The 17,212-nt window shown below is 43.6% G+C and overlaps 1 protein-coding gene across 18 annotated transcripts in view; it reads right to left on the bottom strand.

Annotated features, from left to right (window-relative positions):
- The window catches only part of THRB (thyroid hormone receptor beta), a 336,578-nt gene that overhangs the window by 10,349 nt on the left and 309,017 nt on the right, over positions 1 to 17,212 (bottom strand). For all 18 annotated transcript variants that reach the window (XM_053669113.1, XM_037143999.2, XM_053669108.1 and 15 more), the window contains 2 exons: positions 14,424 to 14,570; positions 480 to 738 (listed from right to left, as the gene is read on the bottom strand). In XM_053669113.1, the coding sequence (XP_053525088.1) occupies positions 480 to 738; positions 14,424 to 14,570 (406 nt within the window). The remainder of the gene's footprint in view (positions 1 to 479; positions 739 to 14,423; positions 14,571 to 17,212) is intronic.

Genomic DNA, 17,212 nt, shown 5'->3' on the forward strand with positions numbered 1-17,212 from the left:
ATCTCGGATGTTTTAAGCCACTCAGTTTGGGGATGGTTTGCTATATGGCAATAAATAACTGAAACTCAGGTTGTAGCTAAGCCATGGACAAATTCTAGACTTCACTCATGGTTTTCTCATCCAGAACTCAGTGCAGAATGGTGTGGTCACTCATTCCCATCCCGTGTCACAAAACCAGAATGAGGTAGGTTCGACCAGCTACTAGGAGGCAGGCAGGGTGGTATCGGCTGAAGGTGGACCATTTCATAAAGTCTTTGTAAATGGCTTCTTTGGTTCCCTTGCACTACACTGGGCAGCTTCAAAAAGCAAAGACATTTGATACCCCCTTCCATTTCCCAGTTCATGGGCAAACTCCTAGTTGCTCCCTGGCGAGTGAGATTCTGAGGCTAAAGAGGGATTATAAACTCATCAGGTGGCTGGAATTGGCACCAAACAAAAAAACCTCTTTTGACACCAGCAAGGAGCCCGGGCACACTCACCTGAAGACATCAGCAGGACAGCCTGAAGGAGAGCTACTTCAGTGTCATCCAGGTTGAAAGAAGACAGCGACATGCCCAGGTCAAAGATGGCATCCGACACTACCCCGAGACCCCCATTTTTCAGCTGGCCCCGCGTCACTGCCATCTCCCCATTCAGGGTTAAAGTCTCACTTTCTGGGTCATAGCGCACAGCAGCGCGAAGGGACATGATCTCCATGCAGCAGCCTTTGAGGAGGATGATCTGGTCTTCACATGGCAGCTGAAAAGAACCAGCCCACATCAGCAAAGAACAGTGGACAAGGCCAGTCAGAAACATCGGGTGGTATCTTAACGGCTCCCTGGACTGGACGTTAGTCCTGAACTCTTTGGGCCTGCACTCTTGGTGGCGGTAGCTTTTCTCTCCCTACTTGGCTCCACTCTTTCAATAGCCATTGTTTCTTTTCCTTCTTTTTTTTTTAGAGCTTTGATTTTACTTGGCAAACACACAAAGTGTTTATTTATTTATTTCTTTATTTTTCCAGTACAGTTTTTTGTCTATTTCTCCCATCCCAGTGCCCCCCCCCCACCCCGTGCTCCTCACCTCCCTCCCATTTCCACCCCCCTTAGTTCTCGTCCCTGTGTCCTTCCTATTTGTTCCTCCAAATCCCTCCCCTTTTTTCCCCTTAAATTCCCTTCCCTCTCCTCTCTGGTCACTGTCCCCCTGTTCTCTATTTCAGTGTCTTTGTTTTTATTCTGCTTGCTTGTTTGTTTTGTTGTTTAGCTTCCTGTTAAAGGTGAGATCATATGGTATTTGTCTTTCAACACCTGGCCTATTTCACTCAGCATAATGCTTTCCAGTTCCATCCATGTTATTGCAAAGGGTAGTAGCTCCTTCTTTCTCTCTGCTGCATAGAATTCCATTGTGTATATGTACCACAATTTTTTGATCCATTCATTTACTGACGGGCACCTAGGTTGATTCCAACTCTTGGCTATTGTAAATTGTGCTGCTATGAACATCGATCAAGCAAGAAAAGGAAATAAAAGGCATCCAAATAGGAAAGGAGGAAGCAAAACTGTCACTGTTTGCAGATGACATGAAAATAGCCATTGCAGATGACATGGAAAATAGCCATTGTTTCTATTCCCAGTTGTAGTTTGCATTTCTTTTGTGATAGATCTCCAACCAGTATTACTGTCAGGTGTAAAAAGTCACCTCTGACTCTGGAGTTTGCATTATAGCCCAACTAACTGCTTCAGAGCTGGGCTTATGTTAAATTTGTAAACACTTTTGTCTTACATATAGCTCCAATAATCAACAGATGACTTTACTGTTTAGCTCGCAATTGTGCTTCTCCTTGTTTTGTTTTGAAGGAAGTTTGCTGCTTGAGTCTCTTAAAAGGCACAGAACTAGAAAGTCCCTTATCTTATTACCCATGAGACCCAGAGATGGAAAAGCTTTGCTCAAGGTCATCCAGTGAGTCAGGAGCAAAGGTGAGACCAGCATTCAGACTTCTGGCTCCTGGGGTTATCACCTCAGTACTTACACACCAGAGTTACTCCACACACTGTCTTGTCCTGCCAATGTGGCCATTTCTTTGTCAGCCAATTGGGTTAGTTTTTAATTAGAGCTTGTGATAATGTAATAACATTAATGATGAACTTTTAAAAAGAACTTTGCTAAGAGAAATAATTAAAAAAATCAGAGTTGCATTTTCTGAATAGGGAGAACATTTAATTAAATGCCATTTATCAAAATAGTTTGAAAGGCTATTAGTTACTAGGTTTGTTTTGATGAATTGAGCATCATGCCAAGAATTATGTGCATCACCTTATTTAATTTTCACAGCACTCAGCAAGGTACATATTCTACTTTCAATTTTATTTACAGATGAAGAAATCTGGGCACTGAGAGGTTGAGCCACATGCTAAGGGGTGGTCATGATGTTTTGTGAGTAAGGCAGGAACTGGAAGCCACATCTGCTGGAGTCCAGAGCCAGGAGAAGAAGAGAACACACTCTTTGAAGCACTCTGGGTGGGACTAAATCTCCATTAACAGTGAAAATGTAAATGACACATGACTTCCATCTCTTCATTAGGCATGTACAAATTCTTTCTGGGAAATATTCTTGGCAATGCCCAAAGTTCAATTTAGGTTATATAAAACTAAAAGTAGTATTACTGAATTGCATTTAAAATATGGGGCATTTTATATTTTTCACTAACCCAATCTAGTCACTTTCCTATTTAATTTCAAATTGCTTAGCTTTTTCTGCAGAATAAAAGTTATTACTTTTTTTGGTTCTGGGATCTATATATGTAAATTTCTTCCACTCATTAAAAAAATGACTGTGATTTGTTTTAACTTAGGTTCTAATTCGTATTGCTCCATTCCATGCTGGGAGTCCTGCCCCAAGAGCACAGTAGGAAATAGGAGACCTGAGCTTGGGTAGACCCTTTACGGGTAGACAGAGAAGTGGCTGCAGTGGGTGGAGGTTGGCTCTGGTACCTAGGGCAGCGGTTCTCACTTCAGCCCCACCAGGATCAGCGAGGGTTTGTTAATCACACACACTGCTGGCCCCGCCCTCTGAGGTTTCGCATTTCTCCAGGTTCCCACGTGATGCTCATGCTGCCCGTTTGGGGCCCCCATTCTTGAAAACCACTTTGGCACAAAATACCATAGAGAAATTACTAACTAAATCAAACCATTCATTATTATTTTTCATAAGTCACAAAGTATGCACGTTTGAAAAGGCCCCATATTTGTAGCCACATCTGATTAGAGATGAACTAGAAGTATTCTTTTTTAAACTTACTACTGATTAGTTCAAATTTAAATGAAAGTTTAACATGTATTCTTCAGGGATCACCAACGGTTTCAGAACTAGGCTAGGCATCTTTTCTCTGAAGATCCTGGTGAAATTAGTTTCAACATGTGGGTAAGCAATCTTTTAGTCATTTGCCAAAAAACACTTTCCCTGGGAAAGAGCAGGGGTCCTCCCACAGACTCTGCCTGTGCCCTTAGGAGAGCATCACTTGGGTTGATTGGCAAAGATGACAGTGCCCTGCTCTCTAGAGGGGGTCCTTATGTGTGTTCTTGGCAGCCCTGCCAACAATGCTTTCAGATCATTCAAAGCCCAGGGTGTCCACCAACCTCGCTTGGTGGGATGGTATGGATTATGGCAGAAAATTACCGTGAGCACAATTTCAATGGCAGATGCATCAAATGGCCTCTAGCAAGAAACCTGACTCTTGAGATCCCGTGGGATCTCCAGCCCACTCCATACATAGGTAGCGCAGGGAGCCACACAGTTCTTTTCCCAATCTGGGCACCAAGGACAGTGTGACAGTCAAAAGTGCTCAGGAGGCCACACACACCACAAACATACTCATCTCTGCTGTACCAGTGGCACATTTATGTACTTATTTTTTGTAGTTTGGACACTACAAGATACTAGGGTTGAAAGAGAGATGGAATCATAACTTTGAAGCCAGCTCTAACTGCTGAGGGAAGCTTGAAAAGTTCCATGTGGACCCCTCACCTACCACACACATTAGCACACGGCGTGTTTGTTATTGGTGGTGGAGATGGCTTTTCTTTCTTTAACTAAAATAGCTCTTCAGTGATTGATGTACATGAGCTTTACATTTTCTAAAAAAAACATTTTTGGTGCCTATCAGAAGAACACACGGCCATCAGGCTAGCTCAGGTCATAGGGGTAGCAAATTCAACCGTGTCTACTTAGACAAAGGGACTGGGAGATGAGAGACAGCCCAAGAGAGAGAAAACTGAGAAAGGTCTGGGAAAATTTACTCAACCCAATGAACAAAAGAATGATGCAACCCGAATGAGAGGAAACAAGCCCCTTCGGCACAGATGTCAGAATGTGTGCCTTCTTTCTTGAGGGCAATTTGCAACACACATAGCAGAAGCGTTAAGGAAATAATACTGTGAGCAGTGAGCGCATAGGCACCAGAATGTGTACTCCAGAATATTTATATGAGAGAAAAACTGGAAGTAAACTCCAGATCCAGTAAAAGCAGATAACCTAAACATGGTAGAGCTAGTCTTTTGGATACTGTGGTCATTAAAAATTATTTTGTGAAAGAATACTTAAATCATTTGTTTTACAGTTGAGTGTAAAAAGGTACAATGGGGCTAGTACCATTTTGTTTTTTTTATCTCAGCGCTGATTGTGTGGGTGTGTTAAGTGTGTGAAAATTCATTGAACTGCACACTTATGATATGAGCTCCATACTCTTCAGTAGAAGGTTTAAAAAAGTAGTTTCATGAGTAGAAAGTACATTATGGTATAAATTATATTGATATATTGGCTATATTAGCCATTATTGGCTAATAATGGCTAAAAAGTTTGTAAGGTTTTTTCTGTAAAATAAAAGACACATTTAAAAATATATATATTTTATTGATTATTCTATTATTATAGTTGCCCCAACTTTGCCCCCTTTATTCCCCTCTGCCCAGCACCCCCCCACCTGCATTCCTGCCCCCCATTAGTTCATGTCCATGGGTCATACATATAAGTTCTTTGGCTTCAACATTTCCTATACTATTCTCAACCTTCTCCTGTCTATTTTCTACCTACTATTTATACTAGTTATTCCCTGTACCTTTTCCCCCATTCCCCCATCCTCTCCCCACTGATAATCCTACATGATCTCCATTTATGGGATTCTGTTCCTGTTCTAGTTGTTTGTTTTTGTTTTTGAGGTTCAGTTGTTGACAGTTGTGAGTTTGTTGTCATTTTACTGTTCATATTTTTGATCTTTTTTCTTAGATAAGTTTCTTTAACATTTCATATAATAAAAACTAGGTAATGATGAACTCCTTGAACTTGACCTTATCTGGGAACCACTTTATCTGCCCTTCCACTGTAAATGATAGCTTTGCTGGATACAGTAATCTTGGATGTAGGTCCTTGCTGTTCATGACTTGGAATACTTCTTTCCAGCCACTTCTTGCCTGTAAGGTCTCTTTTGAGGAATCAGCTTACAGTCTTATGGTAATTCCTTTGTAGGTAACTGTCTCCTTTTCTCTTGCTGCTTTTCAGATTCTCTCCTTATCTTTAATCTTGAGTAATGTAATTATGATGTGCCTTGGTGTGTGCTTCCTTGGGTCCAACTTCTTTGGGCTTGGAAGCTCTCTGAGCTTCCCAAACTTCCTGGAAGTGTATTTCCTTTGCCACATTGGGGAAGTTCTCCTTCATTATTTTTTCAAACAAGTTTTCAATTTCTTGCTCTTCCTTTTCTCCTTCTGGTACCCCTATGATTTGGATGTTGGAATGTTTAAAGTTGTCCTGGAGGTTCCTAACCTTCTCTTCATTTTTTAGAATTCTTGTTTCTTCATTCTATTCTGGTTGGATGTTTCTTTCTTCCTTCTGGTCCAAACCCATTGACTTGAATCTTGTTTTCTTCTTTTCACTGTTGGTGCCCTGTACATTTTTCTTTATTTCGCTTTTCTTTTTTTTTTTTAACTTTTTTATTGATTATGCCATTACATTTGTTCTATTCCCCTCCTCCATTCCCCTCCACCCTGCATACCCCTCCCCCACCATTTCCCCCTTTAGTTCATGAACATGTGTCTCAAATTCTTTAGATTCTGTATTTCCCCTACTATTCTTACCCTCCCCCCTATCTATTTTCTATCTACTGTCTATGCTACTTATTTTCTGTACCTTCTCCCCCCTCCTCCTCCTCCCATTCCCCTGTTGCTAACCCTCCATGTGATCTTCATTTCTATGGTTCTGCTCCTGATCTAGCTGTCCTCTTAGTTTGCTCTTGTTTTAGGTGTGGTTGTTACTAACTGTGAGTTTGCTGTCCTTTCACTGTTCATCTTTTTTTATCTTCTTTCTCTTAGGTAAGTCCCTTTAACATTTCATATAATAAGGGCTTGGTGATGATGAACTCCTTGAATTTGGTCTTATCTGAGAAGCACTTTATCTGTCCTTCCATTCTAAATGAAAACTTTGCTGGATACAGCAATCTTGGTTGTAGGTCTTTGGATTTCATGACTTGGAATACCTCTTTCCAGCCCCTTCTTGCCTGTAAGGTCTCTTTTGAGAAATCAGCTGACAGTCTGATGGGAACTCCTTTGTAGGTGACTGTCCCCTTATCTCTTGCTGCTTCTAGGATTCTCTCCTTCATTTTAATCTTGGCTAATATAATGATGATGTGCCTTGGTGTGTTCCTTCTTGGGTCCAACTTCTTTGGGACTCTCTGAGCTTCCTGGATTTCCTGGAAGTCTATTTCCTCTGCCAGAATGGGGAAGTTCTCTTTTATTATTTGTTCAAATAAGGTTTCCACTCGTGACTCTTCCCCTTCTGGTACCCCTATAATTCGAATGTTGGAACGTTTAAAGATGTCCTGGAGGTTCCTAAGCTTCTCCTCATTTTTTTGAATTCTTGTTTCTTCATTCTTTTCTGTTTGATCATTTTTTTTCTTCCTTCTGGTCCACTCCATTGATTTGAGTCCCAATCTCCTTTCCATTACTATTGGTTTCCTTTGTATTACCATTCATTTCAATTAGTTTAGCTTCCATATGTTTCTCTAATTTGTGACTAAAATCAACCAGTTCTGTAAGGATCCTGATCACCAGTAACTGTGCATCTGAAAGACTGGCTATTTCTTCATTGCTTAGATCGATCGGTTCTGGGGCTCTGAGTTGTTCTTGAGCCATTTTTGGTCCGTTCGCGCTGTTAAGTAAATGGAGCGAAGCCTTAGTTGTTTACCAGGACGGGGTGACCCAGGTCTCTGGTTTGCGACGCTGTGTGTGTGGGCATGGTCAGAGAGGGAGCAATGGTGGTCCTCTCCGCTGGCCCAGTCCGTCCAGTCACACCACTCGCCCCGGGCCTGTCCATCCGATCGGAATTGTGCAAGCCTGCTGTCCCGCGCCAGCTCCCCTCCTCACTGGTTTATCCGCACGCAGATGCACGACTGACCGCAGACAGCCCACCGTGACTCTTCCCTGTGTGCTCCCGTAGCTAGCCAGCGATCTGCGCCTTCGGCTGCTTGTGCACCACCCGTTCGGGGATTTTTTCTTGCCAACCTGCTCCGCTGCTGGCTTCGCTCCTCTTACTGGTTTAGCTGAGCATTTCGTTGTCTTTGGACTCCGTATTGTCAATTTTCTGTGTGGCTTGGTTGTGTTTTTTGTTGTTAAAAATAGTTGTTCTTAGATTTGGTTGTGCACAGAAGCAAGGTGGTTCCACCTACACCTACATCTTGGCGGAAGTCTATTTCGCTTTTCATAGCATTCACTTTTTCCTCTGTTTTGCGACTATATTCAACCAATTCTATGAGCATCCTGATTGCCAGTGTTTTGAACTCTGTATCTTATAGTTTGGCTATCTCTTTGTTGCTGAGCTATATTTTTTCTGGAGCTTTGATCTGTTCTTTCATTTGGGCCCTTTTTTTGTGTGTGTCTTGGCACACTTGTTAGGTATTAAGGGGCAGAGCCTTAGGTATTCACCAGGGCAGGGCAACCCACGTTGCTAGGTTGTGTCACAGTAGGGGGAGGGGTCTGAGAGGGAACAGTGCTGCTTCCTCTGCTCTTGATCAGCTTTCAGTCACGTCCACTTCTACCCACAAGCAAATTGGGCCCCTCTGGTGCTGATTTCTGGGTGGGTGGGTTTATGTACATTCTAGGACCATGTGGGTCTCTCCAACAAACTCTCCTGTGAGGCTGGGAGTTTCTCCCACTGCTGCCTCAACCCCCTCAGGTTTTTTCAGTTAGAGGCTTTGAGGTTTTATTTCCCTGTGCTGGAGCCCTGGGTTGCATGGTCTGTCTTGCTCCCCAGTTGTTCCTTCCAGTTTATCTGCATGTGAATGTGGGACCATGTGCTCCACTAGCTGCTGCCTCACCCAGTCCTCTAGCTGCTGCCTTGCCATGAGTCCTCTCCACCCTGGCTGCCCGTCTCCTCCCCTCCTACCATTCTGGATGAATGTTTCTTCTTTAACTTCTTGGTTGTCAGTCTTCCACACTGTTTGAGTTTCTATCAGTTCTGGTTGTTTTTGGTTTTTAAATTTGTTGTTGTTCTTCTTTTCGTTGTGCTAGGAGGCAGAGTGTGTCTACCTACACCTCCATCTTAGCTGGAAGTTGTCCCAATTTATGCTTCTTTTTTTATTATTATTATTTTTTTATTATAGTTTTTTTATTGATTATGCTGTTACAGTTGTTCTATTCCCCCTTTATTCCCCTCCACCCTACCCCCCATCCCCACCATCACCCCCCCTTTAGTTTATGACCATGTGTCTCAAGTCCTTTAGATTCTATATTTCCCATGCTATTCTTGCCCCCATCTATTTTCTATCTACTGTCTATGCTACTTATTTTCTGTACCTTCTCCCCCCTTCTCCTCCTCCCACTCCCCTGTTGCTAACCCTCCTTGAGATCTTCATTTCTATGTTTCCACTCCTGATCTAGCTGTCCTTTCAGTTTGCTTTTGTTTTAGGTGTGGTTGTTAATAACTGTGAGTTTGTTGTCCTTTCACTGTTCATGTTTCTTTAACTTCTTTTTCTTAGATAAGTCCCTTTAACATTTCATATAATAAGGGCTTGGTGATGATGAACTCCTTGAATTTGATCTTATCTGAGAAGCACCTTATCTGTCCTTCCATTTTAAATGAAAGTTTTGCTGGATAGAGCAATCTTGGTTGTAGGTCTTTAGATTTCATGACTTGGAATACCTCTTTCCAGCCCCTTCTTGCCTGTAAGGTCTCTTTTGAGAAATCAGCTGACAGTCTGATGGGGACTCCTTTGTAGGTGACTGTCCCCTTAGCTCTTGCTGCTTCTAGGATTCTCTCCTTCATTTTAATCTTGGCTAATGTAATTACGATGTGCCTTGGTGTGTTCCTTCTTGGGTCCAACTTCTTTGGGACTCTCCGAGCTTCCTGGATTTCCTGGAAGTCTATATCCTTTGCCAGATTGGGGAAATTCTCCTTTATTATTTGTTCAAATAAGTTTTCCACTGGTGGCTGTGCCTTTCCCCCTTCTGGTACCCCTATAATTCGGATGTTGGAGCGTTTAAAGATGTCCTGGAGGTTCCTAAGACTCTCCTCATTTCTTTGAATTCTTGCTTCTTGACTCTTTTCTGTTTGGCCATTATTTGCTTTCTTCTGGTCCACTCCATTGATTTGAGTCCCAGTTTCCTTTTCATTGCTATTGGTGTCCTGTGCAATTCCATTCATTTCAATTAGTTTCGCCTTCATATATTTGTCTAATTTGTCCATATAATCAACCAGTTCTGTGAGGATCCTGATCACCAATGTTTTAAACTGTGTGTCTGTGAGTTTTGCTATTTCTTCATCGCTTAGATTTATTGGCTCTGGGGCTCTGAGATCCTCCTGCGCCATTCTTGGTCTGTTCGGGCCCTTTAAGTGTGAGAAGCGGCGCCTTGGATTCCCAGGTCGCTGGGTTGTGACGCTGTATGTGGGGGCGTGGCCAGAGCGGGGAAATGGCGACCCCCTCTGCCGCTTCTCACAGCTGGGTGCGGAGGAGCAGTGCCTTAGGTGGTTCACCTGGGCCGGGCCACTCAGAGTCTCTGGGTTATGACGCTGTATGTGGAGGTGGGGTCAGAGCAGGGAAATGGTGGCGCCCTCCACTGCCGCTTGCCGTGGGGACCTGCCGGCCCGGTCCAACCGCCTACTCCCTCGCCTGTCCACCCTCGCACAAATGTGTGACCTCAGTCAACACGCAGCCCCGGGCCCGGCTGTCTCCCCCGAGGTCGCTCGCCTGGTTGCTCGCTGGGTCGCTCACTAGGTCTGACCCTGCGCCTGGATTCCACAGGCCTGAGTGTGTCTGGCCGAGTCCTCCTGTGCAACCCTGCTCCGCCAGCCGCTGGTTTCGCCCCTTACCGGTCAGGCTGAAGAATTTGTTGTTAACGGACTTCCGAAAAGTTCAATTTTCCGTGTTCTGGCTGTGTTTTCTGTTGCTAATATTTAGTTTTCTCTAATCTTGGTTGTGTGAGAAGGCACGGCATATCCACCTATGCCTCCATCTTGGCGGAAGTCCTCCCAATTTATGCTTCTTAATCCCTGCACCTTTTTCCCCATTCTCCCTCTTCCTTTTCCCAACTGGTTACTGTCCAAGTGATCTTCAAATTTATGATTCTGTTTCTGTTTGGGTTGTTTGCTTGGTTTGTTTTTTTAGATTCGGTTGTTGATAGTTGTGAATTTATTGCCATTTTAATGTTCATAGTTTTGATCTTTTTCTTAAAGAAGTTCCTTTATCATTTCATATAATAATGATTTGGTAATGATAAACTCCTTTAGCTTTACCTTATCTTGGAAGCACTTTATCTGCCTTTCCATTCTAAATGATAGCTTTGCTGGATAGAGTAATCTAGGTTGTAGGGTATTGCTTTTCATCATTTTGAATACTTCTTGCCAGTCCCTTCTAGCCTGCAAAGTTTTATTTGAGAATCACCTGACAGTCTTATAGAAACTCCTTTGTAGATAACTATTTGCTTTTCTCTCGCTATTTTTAAGATTCTCTCTTTACCTTTATCCTTTGGCATTTTAATTATATGTGTTGGTATGTTCCTCTTTGGGTACAACTTGTTTGGGACTCTCTATGCTTCCTGAGCTTGTATGTCTATTTTCCTTCATCAAATCAGGGAAGTTTTCTTTCACCATTTTTCCAAATAAGTTTTCAATTTCTTGCTCTTCCTCTTTTCCTTCTGGCATCCCTATGATTTGGATGTTGGCATGTTTGAAGGTGTCCCAGAGGCTTCTTATTCTATCCTCATTTCTTTGAATTCTTTTTCCTTCTTGCTGTTCTAATTGAATGCTTTTATCTTTGTTATGTTCCAAATTGTTGATTTGATACTCAGTTTCATCCCCATTCCCTATACATTTTTATTTATTTCATTTTATATAACCTTCATTTCTGCCTGGGTCTTTGTTATGCTGTTGCCATATTCAGTGAGTTCTCTGAGCATCCTGATAACCGGTGTTTTGAACTCTGCATGTGTTAGTTTGTTATCTGTATTTCATTTAATTATTTTCCTGGAGTTTTGTTCTGTTCTGTCAATTGGGCCATATTTCTTTGTCTCCTCAATTTGGCAGCCTCCCTGTGTTTGTTTCTGTGTATTAGGTAGAGCTTCTTTCTTCCCTGTCTTAGTAGGGTGACCTATTGTAGAAGAGCAGACCTGTAAATTCTATGGGGTGGAGCCTTAGGTGATCGCCAGGGTGGGGCAACCCATTTCACAGCTTTGTGGCTCTGTGTTGGGAGGAGGGCCCAGAGAGGAGATAATGCCATTGCCTTGCTTCTAGAGGTTCGCTGGAGACGAAGCTGTCTCCGAGAACTTTCCCTGCTTCCAGTCTCCTTACTATCTCCCTGTATGCTACTGGTGCTCTTCCAGCTGTTGCCCTGCTGCTGAACCCCAGAGGGACTGGGTCTGTGTATATCCTAAGTCCCTGAGGACCCTTAAAATGAGTCTCCTGATAATTTGGCAGTTTCTTCTGCCACCCCAACCCCAACTGGTTTTTATAGCCAGAAGTTGTGGGGATTTATCTTCCTTGCACTGGAACCCTGGGTTGCTGGGTGGTCTGGGATCCCCTGCTCCCAAGGTATCCCTCCTGATTTTTATCTACTGCATATGAATGTGGACCTGCCCATTCCACCGCCTTTCTGCACCATTCTCTCAGGTCTGCACTTCTTGACTCTCCACATCTCTGCCTCTCCTACTCTTTTGGATAAATGTAGCTTCTTTAAATCCTTGGCTCTCGGACTTCCATATGGCTCGATTTTCTGGGTGTTGTTTGTTTTGTAGTGTAGATGTAATTTTTTTCTATAGTTGTCAAAGAGGTGAAGCCTCCATCTTGACTGTAAGTCAAAGGACATATTTTTCATTTTCACCAATAACTATGGATTTTGAGTATGTTGGCTATCTCTTGCATGGTATCACATTGATTGTTCTCAATTAATGTTTCAATTTGATCACTACTTCAGCTGTTCCACCCTACTGTGGAACATTGCCCAGGGAGAAATCTCTAGCACAAAACTTCAGTCACAGCAAATTCTCCATAAACTGCACAGATCTTTTTTCCCCCCCTTTCAGTTGCAATTTTTAACTTTCTTAAAATAATGAAGCATAATATGCCAAAACTGTTGCTTATTTTCTTCCGTCTTCAATATTAAAATGACTACACAAAAATTCACCAACTTTAATGTTTTTTTAAAAAAGCATGCTGATATGACAGTTGTCACACTACACTCTAACAAAATTGTTTGGAATATAGTTAAAGACAGCTAAGTGCTACTAGAGCCATCTTACAGAAAGAACCAAACAACATTTTTGGCCAAGCCAATATTTTATATTTGGTGTGTGTGTGTATGTGTGTACACACATATTTATTTGAAAAAGACTAAAATAGTCTCCAAAATGTTAGCAGTTTATCTCTTTGTGGCATTACCATGAACCTTTATGTTTATTAGGCTGTATAAATATCCAATGACTATGTATTATTTTTGTATTATTCCCTAACACTTTAATGAATGTTAATAAAAAAAAGGTGGTCAGAGGCATGGAACACTCCACACCAAATACAGATATAAGTCAGAGACCACCTCCAAGACTCACTGGCCCCCACTACAGTGACACTGGGGGTAAGGGGGAGGCACACTCTCGCTCAGCTGGGTCGGGGGTAAGATTCCTGCACCCTGAAGCCCACTGCTTTGTCCTTCTGGGTATGGCTCCTTGCAGGCTCAGAATAGGCAATGAGAAGTGTCCCCATCAGTGTCTAAGGTCTGTCAGACTCCAGCTGGGCTCCCATGATTACAAACTCAATACAAATGGGCTGGAAGCCATGGAGGGACAGAATCACTGCAGGTGAGGAAACTCAGCTTCTGTCTAGGTGAGCCTAGATTCATGTATCACTCGGGTGGCATGAGAGGCTCATAGTAGTACGTGGCCCTCTCTACCTTGTATTTTTCTGAGTCCCCACAGAGATGTGAAGAGCAGGAGAGAAGCACCTGGTAGGATTTTTCAAAGGGAAAAATTCTCCAGAAAACATTATCAGCCACTCTTGATTCACAAAAGAAGGTACTGGCAGGAAAGTAATATAATGAATGAAATATTATAGTATTAACAGCTAAAATTAATGGAATACTTATGAGTCAGGCACTATCCAAGCATGTACTATCCCATTTCAACCCCCCAACAGCTCCAAGAGGCAGATGCCATCATGATTCCCATTAAAGATGAGATAACCAAGGTTTAAGGCATTTAACAACTTATCTAGGATTCTTGCCCATGCAACTGCCTACACGGCAGAACTGCTAACACTGAGGGATGAGTGTCATAGACTGGGCAAGTCTATGACCTCCGGTGGGTGAGTTCCTCAAGGTGCCCCGAAGACGCGCCAAGAAATGGTGAACTTATTAGGAAGGAGAGTGGATTTAAGGGGATTTTAAGGTCTTGGCTCTATGAGTGTCATCTTCTATTCTTGAGTATTAACAAGCAACTGCATAGCCATTTTGCTGGGATATATAGTTGAAAGAATAGAGACTAAGACAAAAACCATGGCCCCACATACGGATAAGTGAATCACTTTGACCTCAATGGTTCCCATCTGTAAAATGGGTTTATGAAGCTACCTTGCAGATATGTTATAAGGATTGGGTTTATTGTGGGTAAAGTTGAGTATAGTAAGTAGGACATTGTGGGTGCTGAATAAACACAAGTATTACTATCATCTTCCTTATGCCTGGGGTTGGGTGGATGGATAGGATCTTCATTGGCCTCACGTGGACAAGCTAATGAATGATGACCGAGTAGAGAGGTTGGGGAAATAAAAGTGAACAGCGCATTTTCTCTTTGTGCTGACATTGCTTTCATAAGACTAAGTCCTTAGTAATTAATATTATATTATAAATAACCTTCAGCCTTCCTAGAAATTGATGGAGCTAGAATGGAAACCGTGTAGGAGAAAAAAATCATTTCCTCACCTCACAAAACATAGGCAACTTTTTGGCAAAATCCACCACTCTGGTAATTGCTGGTGTGATGATTTTTGTAAAATGGCTGAAGGCTTCCAAGTCCACCTTTCCACCTTCTGGGGCATTTACTATTGGTGCTTGTCCAATGTCTTCTGGCTGAGGAGGAAAGATGAGAAAGACTTCAATGAAAAAGTTGCAGAAATCTGTATTTATCCCAGTTGTCATGTGGAAGAAAAATCTCTTCTGGACTGCCAACCTGTGCAGTTTCCAGTTCCCACAGGTTACTAACAAACTGTATAGTTTTCTATTTACATCTCTAAGCTGTAATAGGCCCCCAGTGATACTGTCCACAGGATCGTTGCTGCAGAGACAGAGAGATAGAAATGAGGAATTTGGGTTCTACTTCTGAATGAATGAAGGCTGTATATACTTATACCAGGGGACATAAATTTGGGGGCATTTTCAGAGCACAGCGAATTCTGATGTGTGTCTTTGTGTGCGAGGTGGCTCAGTGTGGGCCATGAGGGAGGGCGGTGGGGGATCCCCGGCAGACAGCACCCTGTGGATTCACTCTTGCTGCTGGGGCTCAACACCCTGTCTGCCCGCAGACTCTGGTTGGAGGGGGTCACAGCAGGCTGCAGGGGACCATCTCCAGGCTTCCTACAGGAACTGCACTGTGGGGAACTCGGGTACCTTCAGGCAGAGTAGGGATTTTGCTAGTAGTCATTATCTTGAGGGTGCTTCTCCGCTGTTCACTTGCCTAAGAACAATCCTTGGTTTAGCTGCATAAAGGGTGGTCTAGCAGCATGGGTGTCACCTGGGGGCTTCTTAGACCGGAGCTTCCTCCCCAGACTTAATCATGCAGAACCAGCAGGTCCCCAGGTGGTTGTGCTGAAGTTGGCCCCCAAAGTCTGCTCAGCCGTCTAGCTCTCAGCCTGGCATTCAGTGACTGCCATGCTGTGGCCTCCCATGTATCTCATGTTGTTACCAGTGCTTCGTGCCAAGAATGGGCCTCTCCATTGCCCTTTCCTGTCATTGTGATAATAATAATTACCATTTATCTGTGGCCTAGCAGTGAGCCAGCCCCTCAGGCTCTCACGTAATCCCTGAGTGGCTGCTGAGCAAACCGGCCTCAGGGAGGTCAAGAACAATCCCCTGAGGCCAGGACTCCACACAGTAATTTTCCAGGAGCCTCCTATTTTCTCTTGTTTCAAGGCTTTGACACCCTGCACTCTCTGACACCAGGGGACATAGTGTTTGCTCCTCTTCCTACTCCCTTCTCAGCCCCTCCCACTGTCTTCTAGGAAACTGTGAATATGATCAAAGGGATTAGAGACAAAGGCCCTGCCAGACGGTGGCCACCTTTGCCTAGAGCCACAGGGAACAGACTAGAGCAAGCGGCTGGGGGTGGGAGGGCTGAGGTGGGCTGAGACTGAGTGAAGTGAGCAAGGCTGAACCCCTCACTGGCTGAGAAGTGACGGCCCTGCCAGCGACAAGGCTGCGGCCACAGTGCTAAGCTTCACTGTGTATCAGAATCACCCGATTCCTGGGTCCCCACCCCAGAGTTCCTGATTCGGTGGGTCAGGGCGGAGCCTGGGCCTCTGCATTCGTACCAGGCTCCCAGGGCACGCTGATGCTACTGCTCTGGGGACCACACTCGGAGAACCGCTGGGCCAGCAGTAACCATGTCTGGCTCAGAGGAATCCAGTTACCATATTTCTTCCCACATTTCCCCCTGGTTACTCTTCACATCTAATTTTTAGCAAGAAGGAAAGCAAAGGATGATTCTTTTTTTTTTTTTAATTTTATTTAGTTATTTTTCAAGTACCCAAAGGATGATTCTTTTACTCTCTGTTGCCAGGGCACCCAGGTCAATAGGAGCAGCCCGCGCCCTTCAAGGGTGCATCAAGTGTGTGGTGACGGCCTCGGGCCCTGTTAAATGTGTTACCTAACACACTCAGGTAGCAATGACCTGTTTTGGGGTTGCCCAGCAGGTTCTTCCGTTTATTTCATTTTACTCTCTAATTGTTTGTTTTGGGGGCAGCGAGTAGATGGGGAGGGAACCTGGTCCGTGTTGTGTTTCCATGATAACGTGTTGGGGTAACTGTTGGCAAGCCCACGGGAGGCCATGTTCTGCCAACTGTCTGGGGGGCAGGTGGCACTGATGGATTAATTGCAGGGACAGCTTCCTTCTCTTTCTCTTTCTCGTACACACTGAGCTAAAGGGAAATGTATGTCGGTTCCTTCTTTGGGTGTTGCTGTTTTTCAAATCCTTCAGGCCTCCTCGCTGGTCTTTGTAATTCCTCTCACCCTGGAAGTGAGGCTCATCGCACCTGCTTTGTCTACTTTACACTCTGTTATGAAGATTCACTGACCAAGGGAATGTGAGCACAGATTAAAAACGGTAGGGAGTTTTATTCACTTCCATGCACACATGCACACATGCGCACACACACTTTTGGCCAGGTTGAGCCCAGACATTTTCTCATTGAACACTGATAGGTCTAATCTAATTGTATGTCAGTGGCACTCAGTGGCTTTTGAAATGTCAGTTGAAAATACTGATGTTAGTTCCCATATTTGTGGCGTATTTGATTCACCATCTGTGACCCCCTAAAAGATAGAAGGAAGGAGGAAAAGTACACCAGGTCATGTACAATTTCAACTGAACTCCCAAGTGTAACAACCTCATGAGCTTTTCTGTTGAAAATAAATCCCAGGGCAGAAGAAACATTTTCTTTAAAGCCCCTGGGTATTTAATGGCAAATACAATTGCTAGCAGTAAGACCTTATACAAC

The sequence above is a fragment of the Artibeus jamaicensis genome, unplaced genomic scaffold, assembly GCF_021234435.1.
Source record: "Artibeus jamaicensis isolate MK-2021 breed Jamaican fruit bat unplaced genomic scaffold, CSHL_Jam_final contig_519, whole genome shotgun sequence".
Lineage (NCBI taxonomy): Eukaryota > Metazoa > Chordata > Mammalia > Chiroptera > Phyllostomidae > Artibeus > Artibeus jamaicensis.